The following is a 25,234-nucleotide window of genomic DNA, read 5'->3' as shown; positions in this document are numbered from 1 at the left end:
ACTCTGAAATTATGCACACTCAAATCCCTGTATTATGCACTGGCACATTTATGAAAAAGAAGATTTAAATTTAATGTAGACAAACTTTATGCATTATTCTAGCTGTTAGATATTTATGTGAGTTTTACATATTTAAAATAAAGATCAGTTAAAGACAAAAAGGAAACGATTGTATGACAGATTATCATTCTGAAAATTGTAATTTGAAAAAAGTACATCAATGTAGCCCTCAAAACTTAAATGCTGATTTACACTTTGGCTTTGTGAAGCATGTTCACGTTTTGGCTTCTCATGGAGAGAGGGGGTTTATGGGTAAGCTACTAGCTCCACATTGTTGGGTTTCAAGGGAGCTGTGTGTCATCCACACCTTAGGCACATACTGATTGGTTGCCAGGGAGATGGGTTTGGTTGCAAACATTGTGATGGAAGGTTGCGACCCTTCTTCCAAATGTTTTAGATGAACAAATATATCAGAAGCGTAAACAATAAAATTTTCTCTTGATGCATCAGGTACTTTCTGTCTTCTATAGGCTTGGGCTGTACGTATGCTCCTTAACCTCTTTTCAAAAGACTACTCTGTTAAAAAAACATACTTATACTTAGTGGCTCTTGACAGAAACTGATGAAAAACACTGTTTTACTCAGACTATTAGTTTATAAGGCTGGTACTTCTTAACTAAATGTCTCCTCTATGATAAAGCTCTGACATTGAAGCATATTCAAATATAAAATATGAGATAATTTCATCATGCAAGGCTGCTTATTTTCTTTCTGTTTTCTTCTAACCTTTTTACTGTAAAGACATCACGAATAGTATAGCAATTTTAAAACATTCTAAAGAATTTATCTTTCTGTGATTGTTAGAATTGTGGATTTGTACAGTAGTTCAGTAGTACTTCAATTTATGAATCGATTCCATTCATACAGTTGATGCTGTTAATACAAACAAGTGTACTTCAGAAATGCTTTCTGGGAGAAGAGACTTGTTTTATAATAGATCACGCGAGGTTTTTTTTTCCCCAGCACATTGCAAAACAAATTTACACCCATGTCTATTTAATATTCTTACAGTGAAACACCGTTCTCTCCTTTGTTTTTGTTTCTGAGGCTGCTCTTTTTTCTGAGCTTTGCCCTTTTCTGGAAATTCTGGTCTGGCTCATGGGCCATTTCCCCATTATATACACACTCAGATTATATACACAAGTAGGAATATGGACCCACCGATGCAGGGATCCATGTACATGGTCACAAAAAAAATGTAATCAAATATGTAAAATAACCAAGACATAATGTTAGACATTTTTGTACTAACTGCTACTGGAACGTCACTTTATTATACTGTGGAGTAGACTACAATTTGCTGTGACCAGCTTTAACCATAACAGTGCAAAAAAAAAATTTCTAAGTGTTTTATAATGAAAACCTTTCTCTCATGCAGATCAATGGCATCAATGTGGAGAAGTGCACACATGAAGAAGTTGTAAGTATTCACTCATCAAAGTGTGTCATTACTCCTGCCTTGTGTGTTGAAATGACAAGTGATGGAGCATTAATCAGAAGTGCTTGACTGAACCATGTCCAATCTTTTTATATATATAAATATTTAAATGTTTATCTTTTTCATTATGGTCCTGCACTGTAACACATCTCTCTCTCTCTCTCTCTCTCTCTCTCTGTATTTCTCACTCCAAACAGCTGGTCTTTCTTTTCACATTCAGGAAGTCAAGAGACATGATTAATGATTTTACTCTCAGAAACCACAAGCTAACGAAGCCAAGCTGTTTCAACTCTAGTAATCTCTTTCTCACAGATTGACCACTGATATTTGGGGGATTAAGACTGTGTGACTGTATGGCAAAGAAGTCAGAGTCAGATTTTAAGACTTGAATATACTAAGCTTGCTGGACTCCATGTTCGCCACAATAAAAGATGTTCTTGTGTTGTAAACAAGTCACTCAGATGTACAGGCGGGCAACAAATTACAGTTAAAAATGGTGACACTGTTATACTGTGGGAGGCATTTTGCTGTCATGGTTTGTGTCCACTTGTCTGCTCAGAAGGTTTGCAAATCGATACACAGTTATTCTGACTGATAACCTTTATTGTATGATGAAACATTTCTATCCTGATGCGAGTAGTCTCTTCCAGGATGACCCCACCTCTGTGCACAAAGTATGAGTCAAAGATAGATTTGATAAGGATGAAAAGGATGTAAAACATATTTTATGGCCTTAACGGTCACCAGATCATAACGCCTTTGGACAGCTATTGGAGATTTTGGACTGACAGTACTCTCCACCACCATCATCAAAACACCAATAACTCCAATTTTTTGGAGAATGTTGTCATTTCTCCAGGACATTTCTTGAGTCTTGTGAGTGCTTTGTGAGTTTTTTATACTATGAAGCATTGAAACTAGAAGCTTATGGTGGCCCAAAAACTTTACTAGACACTTTATGTAGAATTTTTATATAAAAATTTTTTCCTGTCTGTATGTACACTATATAGCCAAAAGTATGTGGACACCTGCCCTTCACACTTATATATGGGCCATCCCCAAACTGTTGTACACAGTCATCCTCAAAATGTTGCACACAGATTTCTAGAATGTCTTTTTATGCTGCAGCTTTTCTATACTCCTGTGAAGCTCCATGAACACATAGTTTTCCAGGGTTGCTGTGGAAAAACCCAAGTGTCCTGCACAGAACCCCGACCTCAACCCCATTCAACATCTTTTTTCATGAGTTAGAATACTGACTGTGTGCCAGGCCTTCTCGCCCTACATCGGTGTCTGACCTCAGCAATACTCCTGTGGCTGAATGGGCACATCCCAAAAGCCATGCTCCAAAATCTACCTAAATGCCTTACTAGAAGAGTGGAGGATATTATAATAGAAGCGATGGACTAAATTTGGAATGAAATCTTCAAAAATCACATATAGGTGCAATGGCCAGGTGTCCACATCATTTTTTCTTATTGTGTATCATCAAAGAAAGGACAGCACTTCCTCAACCACTAATTCTAAACAATTCATGAATGAGAACTAATGGATGGTTAAGGTTACGGTTCGTCTGAAGGCTTGGATAGCAGTCCATTTATTTAAAAAAAATATAGCCAGATTGCTCTCATTTTTCATATTTCATATCACAGGAGAGTCTAAGATGACATAAGTAAGGAAGTGCAAAGTCCAAAAAATCTGAATACAATTCCAAAGCCGGAGTCAAAACGCAAGCAAATCAATAAATCTTAATGCAGGCAGACAGCCCAGAGTAAAAAAAAACCTGTGACAGCAGAAAGACTTCTTGGATAGAATAAAACTATAAAAACTGCTAACAAACAAGATGGACAAGAGTCATGGCTTAGAAAGGCAGTTTAACTGCATGTGATTTTGGAAGAACATTTCAAATAATTAGATACAGGTGCTGACGCTGAGAAGGGATCATGATCCAAGCAAAGCAGAAAGAAAAACAGGAAACTGAAAGAAAAAGGGGATTGTGAGAGGTTAGAATTCTTACTTAAACAAAATGAGGTCTCTTAATATCATAGCATAATAAGAATATTATTTGAAGAATTATGCAGTGCAGCAGTCTCATATCTGCCACAGGTTGAGCTCAGAGATTCAAATATTCTCAAAGGCCTGATAGATAAAGATTAAATATAACAGATGAGTGAATGTAAAAGCACAAATATTTCACTTTTAAGTGTGGATTTGGAGAAAAGCTGAATGAATGAATTTCATCTGAAAGAATGAATTTAATCATTTGAAAAGAAAAAAAAGGGTTGTATCAGAATTAACCTTTTTAAAACAATAAATGTTGACAGAATAGGTTTAATTCTAGTAGATTCAAGACATGAAATCAAACCCATGTAGGGTGTGGATTAATTTTACTTTTGATCCTTTTTAGAAGCAGGGAGGTACAGTGGGTAAACTAAGTTTCCGGCAACCAATTTGGTTTAATAATAAATGATAATTTGTGAACATTAAACTGAAGGATGGAAATGAAAGTAACAAAATATCAATAACAACTATGCAATCAAGAAACCTAAGCCCGTTTAAACATTTATTTAACAAAAAAAGGCACACAGATCTCATAATATTCTCTAAAACACTGCTCCAGAGTTTAGGAGTTATACAAGGAAAAAAGCCCTTTCACCAGGTTGTAAGTGATCCCAGGGATTAACAGTAAGCCTGCATCAGCTGTGCAAAGTGGTTGGGAGCTGATATAATGCTCAAGAGATCAGCAAGATATGCCTTAGCAATGTCATTAAAGGCTTTATATGTCAAAAGCATGACTTTATACTCGGTGTGATTTGGGATGAGCCCTTTGTAGAAATGCTTGACAAACCACTTCTTATTAATCATAGACTGAAAAAGTGGCTTGACTAGATTTAGTAATTCCTCTGTTTATGGTTTTGATCAAAGACTTTAAAAGATTCTCCAAAGAAGATAAAATGTGTTGGTGGATTCGGAAAAGCATTAGGCAGTTGTTTAGATAAAAGGGAGCAGTGTGAATTACTTGAACACAGGCTTTTCATATATTTGGACAGTAGTTTTAAAGCATGTGCATAGTGGATGATGCAACGTGAAGCTACCAGAGACTGCGGGGGTAATTACGTGTCTGAGCAGCAGTTAACTGGCCTCTCAGATCACACGAAAGCTTAGCTGTGGGTACAGAACTCAGTAATTATTCAGACACTGTATTGAAATCCATCACAAGCTTGCATTTTGATTTAAATAAATGAATTGATTCAAGTGTTGAAGTCCTTTAACACCAGTTCAAAGTGGCATTCTCATTTTATGCATTTCCTTCAATGTCAGCTTTTTATCATGTCGACTGTCCTGCAGTGTTAAGAGGATATTATTCTCTGTATTCATCTCCCACAGTGCTTTCACAGTGCCTCGCTTCTCTCCTTGTCTCTCACTTTCTTTTGTTTCCTGGGCAGGTTCATCTCTTGCGAACCGCTGGAGATGAAGTTACAATCACTGTGAGGTACCTCAGGGAGGCACCAGCCTTTTTAAAGCTCCCATTAGGTGAGTTCGCACTGCGCACCTTCACGAGCATTCACAAGCTCAGCAGGGGGTTACAACAGCTCTAACAGCTGTAGAGCCAAGACCCTTAAAGGAAGTGTAGTGCTGCCACTGGATTTAGTTGCCACATCAAACTGTGTTTGTCTAAAGCCTCTGCTATTGTGTCTTTTAAAATATTTCATATTTTAATATATAAATATTTCATATTTCATATTTAGAGCTGTTAAAAATGATAAAATGATAACATGCAAGAATGGTTTTTATCGCTTGCACATTAGAAAAAGACTCACTTTAATTAGATTTAGTGGTTGAGTTGCTGGTTTTACTAATCACAAGTGATTACAGTAGAAAATCTCCATCATGAACACAAGCTGTGTGGTTGTATGTTGCATTTTAAACAGTCTGGGATATTTTTTTCAGGCTCTCCAGGACCATCCAGTGATCAGAGTAGCAGAGCATCCTCGCCACTTTTTGACAGTGGTTTACATTTAAATGGGAATTTAAGCAACACAGTAAGTGCATCTCTGCATACAGTATTCTGTCAATACAAAAGAGTAGAAAGTAGCTTGAATGACAGGTTGTAAATACGACATTAATTGAAAAATCCACCCTGTGTGGCCGATGCATCAATGCAGAAATCTTTTTGTTTGTCCAGCTCTCAACTACTCGCACAAACACAACCGATTCTAAAGCTTCACCTTTCCTGCTAATACTGCTGTCAGTGCCATTGTCCTTGTCATTTTGTAGATTGCTAACTAGCTGAGCCAAGTCTCTGCCATAAATCTGTGTGACTGCATCGTGTAGCTGCAGAGCATTACTGAATTTCTCATTAATGTGACACGAAATGTTGCTGGAGCTAACAAGGAAAGCTGATGATTATCTGTTATGTCTGAGATCATTTAAGTATTTTACTATTAAACATCATTGAAACTACACTACCAATGTCCCTCTGTGATTTCAGTGTAGCAGTATAGCAGCTGCTATACAACACCAACCATCGGAATTAGTAAACATATCATGTATCTCATGTGCAGTCAGATAAGTCAATAAGAATTATCAGCACTGCCATTTTGGTGTGTTCTGTTTATACCCATGAGTCTCTTTTATGGCTTTTGTAAATAGTAGTGAAAATCATGAGCTGTTATTGGCCAGCATTCCATGCATGAATCTTTTTCCATTGTTCAGAGGTGTGAATGTGATGGCTTGCTGAGATGCGAAAAGAATTAGCACACATACAGTATCTCAGAAGACTATAATTTCTCAGCTCCATGAGGCTCTAGCTGTGGGACCAGACACCTCATCCATCCCATAATGTCACATACTAATGTTATGTAAATCTCAGTGCCCTAACCATGTGAGTTCATTTCATCTTTGTTTAGTAAATGGAATTAGACATGCACCCTACGTAGAAAGGCATAATACACAGCAGGCCAAAGAGATTGCTGTGCTGGCGTTCCTATCGGGCAGGGCAGGTAGGTGACAGCTTATCAGGCAGCTTATTATCAAACAGAGAGAGTCATGTGAAGGTGAACATGCCATGCCTACATGACTCAGAGCCTCAAAGCACCATCAGATTCATCCACATGAGTGGAAACACATGAATGAACACGTTGAATATGTATTAATCAGCTCAATCGCCAGCTCTGTTCTTCAGAGGTACTGTATGGGCGTCCTTTGAGAGCGTGAGGGTGTGTGTTTTTTAATGAAGCCGTCTGGATGAAATATGCTCAACATGACAGACGAAGAAGAATGAATGGATGGCAGGCTTGTTTCTTGTTCATCTTTTCAGAGAAGACAAATGCTTGAAAAAATCTGCACAGCTGGGCTACTCCTTTATTAAACTGTCACAGTATCCAGGTAGCAAACACGGCAGGTGAAGATTCGAATGCATTTCTTTTATTCATGCTGACTCTTTTTCTTTCTCTTGTTTTCTCTAGTTTTGTGTTCAAGGAAAGATTGTATTAAAACATGAGCTGTGGTTGTCTAATTGCTGAGTCAACAAAAGTATTCTCTAAATGAGGGTTTTTGTTAATCCTGCTTTACTCTTGATGCTTCCTTCCCTGCAGGTGATTAGAATTCGCAGAGCTTGTCATTCCCTGTATGCTCCTCCGACATTGAGTTGATTGACACTGTGTTGCTTTCACAGCACCCGGGGATGAGCACTGATTCATTTACATGTCTTCCAATAATTAGTGTTGCATCTCTCGTTGCCTCAGAAATATTTTGTGGTATGGCAGGCAGCCTGATATGAAGGACAACAATGTCAGTGGTGCTGGGATTTGGTCCGTGCTAGAGAGCAGACACTTTGTCACCATAATTCATCTTGACATGGTGACCATATTTTATTCCTTGTCATCTCGGACTTTAGCACAGCACGACATGAAAGTCAAATCAGGTTTAATTATCCAGCCTTGGTGTGCATCAACATTGTATCTTGCTTGAGAAAGTGCCTAAGACGGATGCTTAATTGGCAATAGCACCAAGCTGTGGATTTGATTTCCAATGTCGGAATTCACTTGGACAGCCTTTATAAATGTAATGTGATGATGAAATAGGTGCAGAATTGTTACATGCATATATAAGTGCGTATCTAATTTAATTTAATCTAATTTCTTTAGCATGTTTATATTTGGGTCCAGTAATGGATGTGGAGTCTGTAATGTATAACATGGTGTTGTTCAATTTAAAATTCTCATATATGACTCCCTAGGGATATGATTTATAAGGGTTATCTACAATAATGGGGTATTTTTTCCCCACGACAGATTGGCATCTTGTTTTATCACAGCTTATCAGTGCACCTATGCTCTATAGCTAAGTCAGCAGCAGAACCTCAGGTAGCTTTTGGTTTCTGGATGTATTTTAGGGAATTTAAATTGCAATCCATGACAATAGATTGTAGACCTGTCTAGCAGTTTTCTTAACCCTTTATACTTCCAGAACCGATCAGAACCCCTGACTCGTATTCCTCATTATATGCAGTACTGTGCAAAAGAAAAACTCACCAGGGTTGTCTAAGACCAGAAGCAAGTGTGACAGCCAAAGCCTGCAAAAGAAATGTGGCAGGTTCAAGATTCTTGGAAAAAATACTTACCAGCAAAATCTGTACCCATGAACTGATGCAGTTAAAAGGGTGGTTTTTTTTTTGTTTGTTTTTTTCTTTTGTTTATCTTACTTTACAGTACTTTTTTTTAAATGTAGAAACTTTTTATTTCGGTAAACTCATTAGCATTGCCGAGTTTCTTTACTTGTTCTATTCGCACCGTGTTGTAGCATTCTGCATCAATTCCACTGTAGTTTCAAAAACATTCATACTAGTTCCTGAACAATCTTACTACATAGTTATCCAGTATTTGAAAGATTTAAATGAGTTTTCTTCCCCTGTAGATGCTTTCTAAAGTAAGAGTACTTCAGCTTGAGAACAGCTCTTCAGTTCTCTTTTCTCCACTGTTATTTAGTGTTGAAGCAGAGAATTGTGCTCTTTGGAAGTAATAATTTGAGGACTAGACAATCTCCACTTTTGAGTCAAGTTAAAGTGCTAGAGGTCTGCACAGACCTACAATTTATTGGTGGTTTTAAGAAAAATATTATAGATGTCTAAAACCAAACACAGATTTTTTTTATGGCGGTAGCAGGAGGCAGTATATCCAAACCATGCAAATCAGCACCACATGGATAGGCAATGATATATTACAAAGTTTTGACTGTTATGAATAGGCTGCTCTTGACACAAATCCTTAATTCTTCATAGCCTCAGCCTGATAGCCAAGTCTGGGATTTTGGTATAGATGCTTTAATGGTGAACATGAATAACCAGCACAAGCCAATTTGTTTCAATCTTTGTTGTCTTATTTTTCTTGAAAAGCTATTTGCATATTTGCAGTAAATATATAAAGTGTTGCCCTGGTTTTCAAAGTGTCAAAAGGTTCTCATTTAGTAAACATTCTAGGATAGTTGTAAGGAAAGAAGGCAAGGTTTATTATCTAAAGGCAGCATGCGGCTTCATGATCCTACTGAAGCGTGCGACCCAGTTGTTGTTTTCCACTGATCAAAGTGCACTGAAGAGGGGCTAAGATGAACTGCCCCTCCTCTCATGCTCATCCTTTTGCCTGTCTTTCCACCTCTTTTTTTTTCTCATTTATTCTATCTAGGCGCCGTCTTCACCCTCCTCACCCTCGGCTAATGAACCAAAGTACGAGAAGCACTGGCTGGACGCTGTCTCCCTCCCCCTGTCCATGGCTCGAGTCTCTAAACACAAAGCTGGAAGCGATAAATTAAGGTGCAGTAATCCGTCGTGATGCAATTCCAGATCCAACGTGTGGCCGGTTTGTTGGTTTTACAGCCATTTTTTGTCTAAGTAAGCGAGTGTTAAGTCTAATATCTATGCAGCGGCATGCTGTGTCTGAAAAGGTCACTGATGCAGATCACAGATAGAGGGGAGCTGAGGTTTATAAGATGTAGCACTAACTTTGATAGACTGCTGTTGGATTGCAGGAAAACAACCGACTCTTTCTACTGAAGCGGAACTCCCAACAAATTAAGTAGAAAAATAAATATTTAAAATGATTGCATTAAAGATTTAAGATAATAATGTCAATATATGAAATGTATGCCCCATTCATACTTAGGAATTATGCCTCTGAGTGTATTTATATTGTTATCGTGAAGTAATTTTATTTAGACCTCACTCACTTCGAAAGTAATCTTTTATTATTGCTTTGCTCTAAGCATTTGGTGCTTTGGATGCCTATGGTTCTACTGTTTGACACCAAGTTTGAAATTAAAGTGACTTGTGGGCTAGACAAACTTGAATATAGACAAGCATATATTATCACGTTCAATTATTTATAAATAGATTTGCATTAGCAGTGGATAAAGCTTGACGCTATCCATTATTATGTGTTATTATTTTATATAGTAGGACATTTTTCCATTCATGAACATTGCATATTAATCAGCAATCCTGTTTTGGATATCTACTTTTCTACCCAATCCAAATCTAACACACCTGCTCCACATAAACAGGCTATTCAATTACATGGATCAGGTCTGTTGGATTAGGTTGGTGATCACTGCTCCAGGCTATTTAATGGATATAATGGATCTTATTCTATTTTTTTGTAACCTAGCTAGCTTTGGCTTCTATTCTAATTTCCCATGCAGATTCTTTCCATCACTATTAGTCCTGGAAACCACATTATTAATATTAGTTTGCTTCAGATTCTTTTCATACTCCTCATACAGTATCATATTCCCAGAAAAAGAGATTCATTGATTTTCGCATTTTAAAACTCCTCTTTAAAGCTCTCTAGAAAGTCCAAATCACCCTTTTTTTCTAGACCTGAATTCTTATGCCTTCCCACACCCATTCCGATCCTATTTGTTTCCACTCATTCTGTGGCGTTCATTCCTCTGTTAGAGCCCTTTCTCAATGCATGGCAAAGCCCAATAAAAATGCACTTCTCCTGACTAATGGATTTTTTATTGTGTTCTGTCACTCACACAGACAGTTTCTTGGTTTCAGAGGACTTGACTGCAGCCTCCTGCTAGTTCAAGCAGAACATTACATTCTCCAGGCAATTTCTATCAGAAACAGACCAAGCAGAGAATCGTTCTACTGTACTCATGACCTGTATTCATTTAAATTATGGCATGTTGAATAATTATTTTCAGAAAAAAAATATGAATATGAGACAATTTATGGCATTTGAATGTGTGTGTGTGTGCAGTATGGGCAAAAAATGTAGATCACAATCAACTTTAAATGATCAATTTCATGAAAATAGTTTCATTGTACCAAACAGCATTTATATTTTTATATGAACAGCACACTGTATATGTGAAGCATTAAACTTTGATTCCCTAAAGAACAAATATTAATATAGAATAGGTTATTTATGTTGTTCATCCAAAACATTATCCAAACCGACTCAGTCTTCTAAACAAAAAGACCAATATGCAAATCATTCACATGTGGGTAGCTCTAGTGCTTTACATTTCTTCCTATTTCTGTATCATCATGAGTTGCATTCCTGTTATTTTGTGACATTAGTATGGTCTAACGATGAATGTTGGCAGCAACGTATGCATTCAAGGTTAACCATAAGCCACACATTACACATCTTTGCCCTGTAACATTTCTAATGTCTGCCAATTATCTTATACCACACTATCATGTCACCTTTTTTTTATAATTATGCTTATAATATATTGCACCAAGGCTTCAGCAAAATGATACTGTATATTTCTATGACTTATTATAACATTAAAGCTTTCAAATCTACTTATTACTTTATTAGCATTTGTTTCTATAAATACTCCATTACATGTCTGACCGTCTGACTAATGCCGGGACTTAAAATAAAGATAGCATTAGTGATTTTGAGCTGCTAAGCAAACAGGTTGTTGCACGCAACCGGTGTGGAAGCTGCAAGACAAAATCATTTATATTATTATTTTTATATTTTTTTTTACAAATTTTTTATTTTGTCTGTGACATTCAGACTTGCTTCTGAGTCTACTGAATGTTTGTGTTGTTGTTTACCTATCTATCTTACTTGTAAGAGTTCATTCTCTCAGTTCCTGAAGACCATCATGATAAATGCAGTTGCTGAACCATCATACAAATGCTTTTTGCCACTATACTCACAGTCACTTCACTTTCGGTTGAATACAACTGACAGCCGTCATTAAGCAGTCAGTCCACTAAATCAAAAAGTAATTCATCTATACTAGGTTGCAAACACACATAAATGAAATGTCAAAGCCATCACATTAGATGCAAGGCTACCATATAATATATGTTTTTATGAACACATTCCAGTTCAATGAAATTTGAACAAAAATAGAAATATCTGAATTTTTGATATTCATGATGAATAGTTGATAAAAAACAACCAAACTGTAAAACAAAATAATTGTTACCTTTCTATACCTCTTAGAGCATTTTATTCCTAATAAATAATTCTGGTAATTATTATAACTATTTGTTTATTTAAGTATTTATTTATTTTTTTAATTATTCTCTCTCTCTCTCTTTACACCAGGTCAAACAGTTTTGAAGTATTTGCCTTAGATGGAGCATGCACCAATGTTCTACAGTTTTGCACTGCAGCAGAAAGTACAGATTGGCTTCAAGCAATATCAACCAATATTAATGATCTGACCCAGGAGTATGTGAGTATTGCATGCAGAACCCTGATGAGTATGCTTAATGAATAGCGAAATTCTTCATGAATGTGCTCTCTGTCCTGAAAATATTAGTGTTAGACACTGGAAGCTCAGATACGTGAATATAACACACACACACACACACACATACACACACGCACACACACACACACACACACACACAAGACAATTACAGCTAATGCTCTGTTTCCACTGGTATGGGATAGATGCTGGTGATAAGAGAAATTGTTGATTATAGCAGACAGAACAGGTAAAAGCAGCCTGTTATTCTGTTTGTGCTGAACCTTAGACAGGAAGTGAGCAATAACACTGAAAGGGCAAAATTACAACATCAGGGTCAGTTCTATGTGGTACCCTTTTAGTGCAACTAGACAGCAGAAATGCCAACATTCCCACAAATAATATATAGTTCTGTTGCATGTGAACTTTATTTTCTGCCCTGTTTATCATAATCTTGTGTGCTTGTGCCGTATTCTCCTGTTGCAGTGTTCTAAACCAAGAACTAAAATCCAACAAGAATGTTGCCTAATGATCTCATTTCCTGTGTAGCGTGTTAATTAGAGCACTGATGATCTAGTGGGCCTTTTCTATAGCTGAGCTCAAACATGTTCTGATTTACTGCCACACAGCTGCCTGGCTTACATGCAATTACTGCCCTTACGTCAGCTAATTATGGATCCAGGCACTGATTGCTAAATGTTCAATTAAGTGATGATTGTATGTGCAAGTGGGAAACGGAACTCTGACTTTTATTGTGGTGACCTATAACCCATAAATAGAGTGTATGAAGCTTGGCTTGTCACTTATGGCTTTGTGGGGTTAGAAAGAGGCTACTGACAGGTCCAGTCCAGCAGTTGTGGCTGAGTTTATTACATAAGAAATTTTGCTTTGTCTTTGTTTGAGAGCATTTGAGCACAGTTACTTAAAAGATAAGTCGGGGTGAAGAAGAGTTTTAGAGTTGCAAAAGTTTTTCAGTTGAATACCGTAGAAGATTTTATGGAGAAAAATGCTGTCATTATCCATTCCTATTTTTGTAAAAGCTGCCGATTTTCCCCACCTTCCACCGAAAATGCTTGCAGCATATGATAGATTGCTTGCAGTAATGTAGATTCTCTAAAAAAGACTCAACTTTAATCAGCTAGCTTAAAGTTGAGTCTCCATTGTAATACATATTCCCAAATGGCTTTATTTTCCAACAGTCACATGCAGCAGAGTATTTTATTCCATTTGTGCCACTGCAATTGGCAAATGATTACAATTTTCACTTTATTAATGAATTATATGTCATGGTGTCAGTCTGTTTTAGTTACAGTTAATGTGCTGGAATGTCTGTGAGATGTTATCACTTATGTTATAGTTGTTCTGTTAGCAGCCTCCATTTATTATTAGCCTTTGGTTATGTTTACATACCACTATGTCCCTGTCCCTTTATAAATCATATTATATTAAAACAAACACATTAATATAAACATGTGAATTTAATCAATGCTGGAACTATTGTCAGAGGTGCTGCTATAGAAATCACAGAATCATAACATCGTCAACCTTTGACCAATCAGATTAGAGAATTAAACACTGAGGTGGTATAAAGAGAGATGTTGAATTGAAGGATCTTGAAGAAGATTATTTGTTGTCTTCTTTGAGAAGACTCTTTCTTTGACTGCATATCAATGCAACGAATCTAGATTAATGGCTGATTTCCCAGACATGAGAAGACCCGAGTGCATACTTTACTATCTACATCAAATAATAAAATCCTATGATAAACTGAGCAGGGCCAAACGAGTGAGCATGTTCTTTTGCTAATGATATAATGCAGCTTAGTCAGTTTTAAGGATTGTTTGTACTGTAACTGCACAATATTTCCTTAGTTTATGAATATTTGTTGTAGTTATAATTTGTATGTGTTAATTTGAATAACTGTGTAGTGAGATCAGAGATTAAGCTTAAGCTTCATAATATTTTGACAAAATCGCAAAATAATTCTCTCTTTTTCAGATAAAAACTGCAAACAAATTCTGTTCACCTGATGAACAGGTATGCCTTTATAACAGTGTTTCTACTTATTCTCTACATATTCACAGTGTTTGACATGTGGGTCGAAGACATGAAAACTGTTCATCTTTCACTATAGCACCCCTGGCATTCATAAAAATGCATTCAAGCATTAAAGCCTATGATGTTAGAACAGTAATGTGCACCATTACTCTGGTTTGCACTTTGGAACTTTTGCTCTTAATGTGTAATTTATTCCCGTGAACAGGGGAGTACGATCTCATATGATACGATTCCTGTGTATGATTTTGAAAAGATGTTTGTAAAATATGATTCATGGAACTGAAATTTAAATCACCCTTACATTGCACCCTACACCAGCAAGGTCAAAAAAGGAAGGGTCTAAGTTATCTACTTTTTTCCTTCATCCTGTGTTCAGTTATTTTTTGTGTTTTAATATTATTGCAGTTGCTTATAGAAAACCTTATATATGCAGTAGAAGTTGTTGGTGGAAAATGCCGATGTGTGTGCAGTGCTCAGTGTGTGAACCTCTCTCTGCAGTTTGTGGGAAATTGATTTTCAGCCTGCGAATGTTTCTCTGTGCAGATCATCCATATGGGTTGGGTGTATGAGCACCTTCACAGGAGCAATGCCAACCAGGTTCAAAGCTACAAGTTTCTGGCATTGAAAGGCTCCTCTCTCTACATTCTCAGGGGCCCTCCTGTAAGTCCATAACTCTGTGAAGTAAAAGTCCAAACACTTTCTGCACCAATTATAAATCATAAAGTGTACAACCCCACCCAAGGACACTTTTAAGCCAAGAGGATAGGGCAGTCAATCTTGTGCTTGGCTGTGTTTCTTCCATAAACATCTTTTAGGCAGTGCTGGTCCTTTGCAGATGTCAGCGCATCCTTCACAGTCATATATAATGAGTCCATTAGTTTTAATGGATTGTACAAAAGAAAAGCTATTACCACCACTCATAATAGGGCATAAGTTATTTGTGACAAATGTTTTATCATTTCATTTCTTCCTCTGAAATGCAGCGTAGCATTGCTTTTGTATTCATTTGGATTCTAACACTCTCTACTTCAGTAATACAGTGACAAAATGGCTTAGTACATAATCACGTTTTAGATTTATTATTAACAGTGGCATAGATGATAAACATGTGGCTGGAGCTTATATTATGAAAAACTGTTTATTTATTTCATAAGTTCACCAATAAATCAGTATATCTGTGTCAGTTCAACTCATGGTACACACTCAGAATAAATTGTTAAGTAAGTGTTTCAGTGCTGTGGGTCATGCGGAAGGATATTGAACAGATATGCAAATTTGCAGATAAAATTTGCTGAGCTACAATTCCACATAATATCAAAAATAATCTAAAACCTGAAACTGCAAAGCATCACATTGCAGAGTTTTCTTTCACTGTACCATGAATGTTGTATAAGAACACTCAGTGCAATGTTACTTTTTTTCCCCCAGGCTGGTGCGTCAGAATGGGCTCAAGCTGAGGCCGCATTTAACCTCTGTGAGGTTCTCTTTAAGGTTCATAAGGTAAAGTTCTATGTTTATTATTAGCATTTTATGCCAGCAGCATCATGTGCTATTAGCTGTTCTGCTCATGAGCAGAAGGGTCACCGTAAATGATCATGTGGTGTATAATAAGTTGGCCGTGTTTCTCTGCATAGCTGTGGATAGCTGAAGACTGCTGGATTCAACCGAAGCTGTGCGTGGGCCTGCAGCAGGACTGTGAGCTGCGGGACAGCGAAGGGTTCAGCTTTAGTGTGCTGGTGGGTCACGGCCAGAGCTACTGCTTCAGTGTGGAGCTGGGTACAGAGCTGGCATTGTGGGAAAAAGCCTTCCAGAGAGCTGTCTTCATGGAGGTGCAGAGAACAGGGGTGAGTGCCATGGATTCAGTGGACAGAAATCTGAAGCTGACGTTTAATAATATGTATTTTGTATAGATGCTTGGGGACTTTATAAACTTTAGAACGTCTGAAACAAGCAGAGAGCTGGCATTATTAACAAGACCTTGAGGATAAAAGAGAAAGTTATACTTCTGGATAAAAGATGTGTGACTGCATACATAGACAGTAAATAAATGTTTTTTCATTCTATATTGTAGAGACATTCTGATCCAATACTGGATATTAGTATTTGTCTATAGTATTCTGAAACACTCATGCTGGAAATTTCTGTTGAAATTTCAGTCACATTTTATTCTGTAATGCATTATGGTGACTGCCAATGACAGATTTTGTGTGCATACAGGAGTATTTACAAATTAAAACACTGATTCTTCGACAAATAAAAAATGTGTAAATGAATATTTCTTGCTTCATCAAATACAACAGTACTAACAAGCGAAAAAATAAATTCTTCCAAGAATAACGCCATAATCTATATTTATTGTGCAGTCTAGGATTGTATTCATTTCCCCATATTAGTTCAGCAGAATACAGTCAGCACACAGTCACAGTGAAATTGCTTTACAGACAATAGTATATAGAAAAATATATTTCAAACTGCTTTGTCACTGTGTTCAGCTCTTCTGCTCTACTACTACATGATAACCTAGTAATTAAAAACATTTATTAGCAAAATACTTGCAGAATACTTCCTTTTTATGAGGAAAAGATGATTCCATATAATCCCCTGAAAACTCTGACACTAGTATCATATCAAACAAGAATAAAATGGTTTAGCATACATTATAGGTAGGTGTGTTATTACATACTAATCTAATCACAATATTAGAACTGATTCTGATTAATTACTAGAAAACACAATTGTATGTTTCCATATAAATGTACTGTATAATGTTATTAACTATGATGATTTCCCAATTTTCTTGATATCAAATCACCTTCATATTTTAGTCTATGAATCATTTTGTCATAACACCATAATATATACTTCACTTGTAACTTAGCAGCACTTGTCAATTCATGTTACAGTCTTAGAAGGAAAACTAAACTTTTGTAGTAATATTGTTTATTATTCAGCAACCTGTTTGTGTGTTCTGTCTTGTGAGAGATATAATTAGAGTAATGGCCAGTAATTCACTGAGTTTTTATTTTTCCTTGTTTCTATGGTATGTCATGCTATTTTAGGTACAACGACCTCTTAACATGAAAACATTTGTATTACCATTCCACAACACAATCATTCAGAATAAATGATACAGTTAGTTTTTCATTTACAAGTGAACCATTGCTTTTAATTATCCTGGCAGTCCAGAACAGAAGTGTGGAACTGGAGGCAAGCCTGCTTTTCCCCCTGTGATTTGTTCCTTTTTGAACATTATTATTGCTTTAATTAAATTTCACTAAAGAAACTGTTTTGTAAGACTTACCCTCACTGAGCCGTTAAATTGCCTCTGCTGCACAAAGGCTGGCGGCGGCGTCGGTTTACTGACAAACTCCAGCAGGATAACTTTTGTAAAGTGTGAGCTGCCTTAAGTTCAGCAGTTGAAGGATGTAATCCTTAACCATTCATTAAGAACGTTGCTCTTTAAGGCCAGGACAAGCACAAGGTCAAGCACAACACGTTCTACAGCTCTAAAGCACAGACTACACGCGTATGTTTATTGATGGTGGTGAATATTCCACATTGTGTAGAACTCCTAGTTAAAACCTGTGGCGAATGGATAATTGGCATTTCTTTCACATTATGTCATTCTACAAGATGTGACTAATTGGGTATACAGAACCACAAGGTTGGAAATCTCACACCGCATGTGAAAGAGTATATAGTGGATTTCCAGTGTTTAATGAAATATCACAGAGCTCATGTGGACAATAATGAATGGTCTTTTCCCTGGCTGTAGTTGTTGGCCACTTAAGCCATCTAGCAAATCAGGACAAATCACTTAGAAATATTAACATTATAATATGTTATTAAAACAGAAATTAAAAATGATTTCAAACTAGCCAACCAAGCTGCATGTGATCATGGTTTGTTTTCATCCAGATTCATCCAGGCATGCTTATTAAAGTACATCTTCTGATGTCAGGTCAAGGATTTAAGAAATGGCCAGCAGTGCATGATATAATATTCCTTATTCTCAGAATAGAAATAGAGGTTGAGAAAAGGCAGCTTGAAGCCTGAGGGCTGTGATGCTCGGTACCCTTAACTAGAGACATTTATAAATAATACAAAGGAAAGAAGCTGTCAGAAAAGATTAAAATCCATATAATACAGCACAAACACAAATACAGCATGTGTAAACCTTTCCATATTCCACAATGTGGTTCTGCACCAATGTTCTTTACAAACCCCAAGAGATTGTCTGGCTCCTTCTGTGTAAAACTGTGTTTTGGATTTTTTTTTTTTGTGAAACAGCATGACAGATATAATAATCACATTATATACTGTGGGGTTTTCAAATGGCAAAGTCACAGCGAGTTCAAGAGGATGATTCCTCCAAGTTCTTCTTTCCTTCTTCTTTAACTGTGTGAAAAGATCCCAAGGCAAGTTCCTAAGTGAAGCAGTTGAAAAGTTCACATTAGATTTAGAAGTTGAACGAGGAAGAAGCTGCTCTTTCAGAATGTATTAATTGAGATTAAAGACTTAGTGCCCTTAATCCAGCCAACAAAATCCCTCTTATCAGTATGCAAAACTGGAGTATTCACTACTTATGCTGTATGTAGTGTCCTTATTTGGATATAAATATGTTTAAGGACCTCATTAAACAACGTATGAAATGTACTGCTGTGTAAACGCACCACTTTCATCATTTCATTTACATGTTTATCGGGTGTAATCAATTAGGATTTTACTCCTTGATTTCATGGCTGACTTAAAAAGCTAAGTTAAAGCTCCATGTGGTTTGGATTCTGCCAGTCATCAGAACTACTTCAGTTGTTGATGAATTTATTCTGCATGTGTGAGCATGCCCAGTGTGAGGATTATCCCTAGGTATTTTGCAAAGAAGGCTTGCATGTGGCTTCTTCAGTGCTTTACACAAAATGGAAACAGCAGAAGCAAGAAAAAGGCACCCAGCCTTATTGTAAACTTGAGGCATTGTCCTATGAGGTGCTAGTGAATGTGATGGAGAATTTCGATTAGTGGGTTATCCTCTGTTCTACAGCCAATTAGTCAAACCTCCTGTGGTCTCTAATAAATGCTCAGCAGTTCATATACAGCTTAGGCTACAATTCAATAAAGGTACAGTGTGAAATAAACATGAGCTGCAAGGAAATAAAAGAGCTTCTTTTTGCTTTTGTCCAGTTTCTTTAAACATGACGCACTGGATGGTTTTTAGGCATGCACATTGCACAAAAGGTCCTTCAGTGCACAGAAAATTGTTTTTGGTACCCACTGAAGTTAGATGAGGTTCAGGTGTGCTATGGTTATTGCAGCAACAAACATGCATGGCTCCTAGTTTTCAGCATTAAGAAGACAGTCAGTGTTTTCACAAAGGGCTAATCAGATCTAAGCTTCAGTCAAGCTGACGGGTAAATCCTAAAGCACTTCTCACTGTGTTTTTTGAATTCCCAGAAGAAGCTCTCCAATTAGCTCTGTATAGTCTGCACTTTACATGTCACAGACAGTGCTCACACAAGGTGACATCAGGCTTTTCCTGTCAGATGAATGTCTCCTGCCTCGTAAAGCATGGCGGTATGTCAGGGAATGAAGCACGCTTTAGATTTTGCTGACAGGTTCTGCGATCAAGGCTATTAGCAATTGTTTCCTGTGTAAAGGGAAACATGGTCATAAAATGCACCAAAATCTGGCATTATAAGATGCAGGATTTAAGGATGTTAACATGCCTCCTCTGATGGAAATGTAGGTGTTCTGACATTCAGGATGATTGCTTTCCATTTGCAAAAGAATAAAACCGTTGGGGTGCGGAATGTCAAATACGCAGCAGCAGAGAGCTACAATGTGCAGCTGAAAAGGTTTCTGTAGTGGACACATGCTTTCAGAGAACTGCAGCCATATTGGAGCTTACAAACCTACTGGCAGTGTGACCTACGGTTTATAGCTATTAAATGAACAGTAAATGAAAAAGGTGTACAGGACAAGCCAGCATGAATTGGCATACATTCCAAATTAGTCAGTGATATGAAGCATCATTAAAGAAGTAATGGCTTGTTAATTTTAATGTCTTCACTTTAAAAGCAACAGACTTGTTTTTGTTGCAGGATGATCAGAACACTCAGTGACCATAAAATCTCCCCAGCTGACGCCTATTTGATTATCTGACTGCCCACTAGCTCCATAGTCAGAAAAATTCATGCATACAAAAGTTTCCTTGCAGTGTAGAATATGTAGAAATGTAGGGCATTTAGAAACAGAACTCAGCATCAATTCAGAAGCAGCGCAGCTACAGCGATAAAAAGTGCTTATAGAATCCAAACACGATGCATATTAATCATTTTGGCTAAACACAAATGTCCATTACTCTGACTACAGTAATTATGGAGTGAGATGTTATTAGTCAACAGAAGAAAAAGCAACACTGTTATCAGGGTTTTCCCTGCTATCTTCAGTCTGTTTCCTTTCATTCCCATTAGTTTGTCGCTCATGATTTTGCTGGAATGCAAGAGAAATTCTTAAATAAGACAACACCCACCAGCAGTGTCCTCTAAGACAGATTATAGCTAAATTGTTCAGTAAGAACAATAACTAAATCGTTCTCTATTGACTTCATAATATATTCATTAGATTTCAAACCCGTTGATTTTTCTCATTCCCCTGTCTGCTAAAAAGACAAGCGCTGGGCAGCTGTTGCCATAGCGACTGAAGTCTACCTGTCCTCTTCCGAGGGAAAGTGACAAATATTCCCCGATTTACATCAGCATGAATGAAACAGTTAGATAATATGGGCAGGCAGTAATGACCTAGTGCTCTGAAGTGCCTTTTATACGACGTGTTGTGTTTCTCATTTTAATTTCGCGTGCTTAACATGAACTTTTTTTTCTCCTCTTCATAGTCAAAAACCTACATGTGCAGTAGCCAAGGGAAAATATTGTGCTTTACAGTCGACTTTGAATCCGGCTTCTCCTGCTCTGAGAGCATTTCAAAGGTAATAAGGACTAAAAATATGCTGGTCTTGACTCCATCTTTATTCTTGGTGTCACAGGCCTATGTGCAACTGGAGGGTTTAACATGTGCTAATTTTGGCCCAAAAGGAAGGAAATAGTTCAGAGCCTTCAAAGCTTTCATAGACATCAGCTTGTGCTGAGAGTAATGTCTAATTAAAATACATTTCCAGGCAACTTTCCCCTTATTATCAAAACATGGTTGGATGAAATGACTCATTATTAGATCTGGATTATTATAAGCTTGACTTATAGACCAGTCTGAATATTATTGGCCTATACAAGGCTGACAGGCTGTTCTAAATCTGGCCTGCATTGTTAATGGTTTGAAACTAATTTGCATAGGAGTGAGTGTGTGCTAGCTGATTGGTTTTGCTCTATAAGGCGGCCACAATGACTGGCGATGACGAATATGCAAACGAGGCCCGATCAGGCTTTTCAGCAGCTCTTAATGAGCTGCTTTCACTACAGACTCCAGCTGTCCATCTTTGTTTAGGACTTAGAAGAGCTCTATGCTCATGGGCTGGTACATCAGTCCATTTGTAAAGTCCCTCTATATGAGCCAGGCAATTAATACAATCCATTTTGAACAATAAAACCAAGGATGTGGAGTGAAAAATGGCCACAAATACAGTAGGCATCCAGTGCCAGCTGATGCAATCATGAGTACATATTTATTTAGCATGTGACATCGACATATTACTGCCTGAAGAGTAAACAAACACCACCTTTATCCTTTTCAGCTGTTCTATTCTTGATTAATGGCTTCCTCTCTTGTTTTAGAATCAAATCTACAGTCCCACACAGTCATAGATATATTTGATGTTTTTATACAGGAGAAACTGGGGTAGGGAAGTCTTTCTGAGATTAACAGTCTCACAAATACAACAGCAATTCAATATCCTGCACAGAAACTCCAAGACATTTGTCAACTTTAACTTGGTATTTCGACCTGTCGTCTTTTTTTATTTATTCTGATCTTGTCATCCACAGAAAGTCATTTGGAGATATAAATTTTCCCAGCTGAAGGGTTCCTCAGATGATGGAAAGACAAGAGTAAAACTTTTATTTAAAAATTCTGAAAACCAACAGATAGAAATGAAGGTAAGGCTTGTATTTGCAGTACATTAATGCAGTCTGTGCCAACAGACATCAAATGACTTAAAAATGTCTCTTTAAGAATGAAGTACGATTATTCATAATTGTATCATTCTTTAGCAGATCAGAATAAAATGGCTTGTTAATAAATGGCTTGTTTCCCAGCTCACATGTTCTCGTCTCATGGGATACCCTTGCTTGTAACAGAGAAAATGTGGGGCATGTCAACTTTTTAATTGTTTACTGCACATTACTGTAGAATCACCAAAAATCCACCATCCAGCTAATTTTTCACAGTTGCCACTGCAGGCAAGCAGTTTCTCACTACATTACATTCTCCTATATTCCCCTTAAACCTGAAACTGCGTAAATGCTTGTTTTCCTGTATTTTTGCAGGCTATTGGTTCTAGACAATTAAATTGTTTATCCTGATCATATTAAAAATGTAAAGTGCAAGCAGGGAAAAATGAGTATTATTCAAGCCAAGAATTTGCAGCTTGTGGCAACACTAAACCTGTTTATGATCATAAATTGCTGATGAAGCACATTATCAGTGTCTTAAGAGATTCTTAATGATCTGTAGAAGCTTAGAGTCAAACCTCTTCTAGGCATGAGCAATAATAACCAAACACAACTGTTTTGCAGCATCAGGGTTTAAACCATCCAAGTTCAACTGGAATGTCCATTCATGTTTACTGGCAGAGTAAAAAAATGATGGAACCATTATGTTTGTGGTATTTGGCAGACATGCTTATCCAGAGCAACATACATTTTATCTCATACATACAACTGAACAACTGAGGGCCCAGCAGTGGTAGGTAGTCCTGGGATTTGAACTCACAACTTTCCACTCAGTGTTCCAAACACTGAGGTAGCACTTCTCTTTGTTTCTGTTGTGACCATCAAATTTTTGGTGTCACTGACACTTCAGGCTGTGATGAGGCTCGTCATATAAATGTCTAGGAAGTGAGCTTTATTGCTATGATGGATGTGTCAAGGAGCATTTCAGTTTGTTCATAGCCTCTCTATTTTAGGCTAATGAAAAACTAACTGAAAAAGTCTTGGTCACATTTTCTTATTTCGGTCTTTCCTCCCTTTAATGTTAGAGAGTTTGTACATTCTCAGATTTCTGTGATTAGTGTTTTGCAATACAAATAGTGTTGTGCACATAAAAATATAAAGCATATTGCAAGAATATTGTGGATAATTAACGTACTTAAAAAATGACCTCAATGTGCATTACATTACATGCATCCCATTACAAGTGATCCTGGAAAAGATAAACTATTGTTAAATACATAAAATTGCCATTTTTGACTTTTCTGGTTTTCTATTTTTTCTGTCTCTTTTTTGTCCTTGACCTAATCAGGAGCTGGAGTTTGCTAACCTGACAGCTGTTCTTCACTGTATCCACTCCTTCATCGCTGCCAAAGTGGCCTCAGTGGATCCACTTTTTGTCAACAATCAAAGCATCACACGAAAGTACATGTACAACAGCTAGAAACACAAGTGTTGTAAAGAACATGTACCATCTTGTCTGTGGTTTCATCTACTATTTTATGCACAATATCTATGAATATATCTAGTTCTTGTTATTTTTGTATGACTCTTCTAAACTAAAATGTTAAAGAAAAAGAACTTTTGGATTAGATGATATTTTGACATGCACTGATTAATGGTTTGGTACTTGATTATCCTATCTTCACTGGTCTGCTTAAAAATGAATTCATGTCGATCATGTAGCAAAGCAAATGTTCACATGTAGTCCATGGCATTATGGGTTTGTAAATGCATGCATTGCATTTAACACTTTACAGACCATTACGGGTGAACCTTGGAAGAAGTTAATAACTGTAATATGAACTTCTGTCCTCGTGTCTTTCTCTAAAGTTCTTGACCGATGATTATGATTATCCCTCAATCAGTGTACAGGTTCAACTTTTAAAATATATTTTTCATGATTGCAATCTCCATTATTATACTTTGACCTTGTTTTATCAAACTGCTGCACAGTAACTGCAACAAAGCCTCAACTTTTAGCAACTTTTAGCATGAACTTATAATTTTCGCATAATTTTGTACTAAAGTGTCCATGATTTTCACCTTTTCAACAGAAAATTCCTTAACAATAACGCATTTCACAGATTTGTAGTATAGCCGTTTGATTAAATAGTAATTAGATCATGTAAGGTCGCCAACTACCTTCATACAAAAGTTTCTTTCTCTTTCTAATCTGTGATCAAATTGAAGGCCCATAATTTGCCACATTGTTCTGTATGGTGTTATTCAGTACCTTTCCAAATAAAGGAACAGTTAATTAACTGTTGACAAAAAGGTGTATGATCTCTTTTGTGCCCAGATCTCTTTTGTGTCCAGAGTACTGATAAAACTTTTAGATGTTTAAAACTGACAGGTCTCTTTGTACTGTCTCTGCTCATTGTTCATTGCTGTACTGATAATTAGTGCAATTATAGAAGATAAACACTAATGTCCCATGCAATGTGATATTAAAACTAGACTACATTAATTGTTCTGCTTCTGAACTGACTCAAAATTTTTTAGGAAAATTATGTACATCATTAAAAATTTGTTTAATAGATCCCATTTCTTATATTTTAGTTGGCATTACAAGATCGGAACAAAAGGACCATCTGAAGCAGTTTAGTGTGAAGCAAAACCCTTCAGAGTGATTTCTATAGTAGCAGCACTCTGTTGTATTCAAACTCCTGCAGACTACTGTACGGAAAGAAGACAACTACTTGAAACTGAACATTTTTTTAATAAAAGAAGGCTTAAATGAGCTGTGTTAAAATAAAACAGCATTTTTAATTTGCATTATAACCTCAAAAGAGATGACAAGACC

The 25,234-nt window shown here is 36.8% G+C and overlaps 1 protein-coding gene across 2 annotated transcripts in view; it reads left to right on the top strand.

The window, feature by feature from the left end:
- sntg2 (syntrophin, gamma 2) overlaps positions 1-24,692 on the top strand; it is a 37,884-nt gene extending 13,192 nt beyond the window's left edge. For both annotated transcript variants that reach the window (XM_058399869.1, XM_058399868.1), the window contains 12 exons: positions 1,439-1,480; positions 4,945-5,032; positions 5,450-5,541; positions 9,181-9,308; positions 12,076-12,205; positions 14,219-14,257; positions 14,822-14,938; positions 15,707-15,778; positions 15,913-16,122; positions 21,165-21,257; positions 22,267-22,377; positions 23,741-24,692. In XM_058399869.1, coding sequence (XP_058255852.1) covers positions 1,439-1,480; positions 4,945-5,032; positions 5,450-5,541; positions 9,181-9,308; positions 12,076-12,205; positions 14,219-14,257; positions 14,822-14,938; positions 15,707-15,778; positions 15,913-16,122; positions 21,165-21,257; positions 22,267-22,377; positions 23,741-23,872 — 1,254 coding nt within the window. In that variant the 3' untranslated portion in view covers positions 23,873-24,692. The remainder of the gene's footprint in view (positions 1-1,438; positions 1,481-4,944; positions 5,033-5,449; positions 5,542-9,180; positions 9,309-12,075; positions 12,206-14,218; positions 14,258-14,821; positions 14,939-15,706; positions 15,779-15,912; positions 16,123-21,164; positions 21,258-22,266; positions 22,378-23,740) is intronic.
- Positions 24,693-25,234: the final 542 nt, after the last annotated feature.

Source organism: Hemibagrus wyckioides, linkage group LG09 (assembly GCF_019097595.1).
Source record: "Hemibagrus wyckioides isolate EC202008001 linkage group LG09, SWU_Hwy_1.0, whole genome shotgun sequence".
Classification (NCBI taxonomy): domain Eukaryota; kingdom Metazoa; phylum Chordata; class Actinopteri; order Siluriformes; family Bagridae; genus Hemibagrus; species Hemibagrus wyckioides.
The sequence above is the reverse complement of the archived record's forward strand: the minus strand, read 5'-3'. Positions and strand labels throughout refer to the sequence as shown.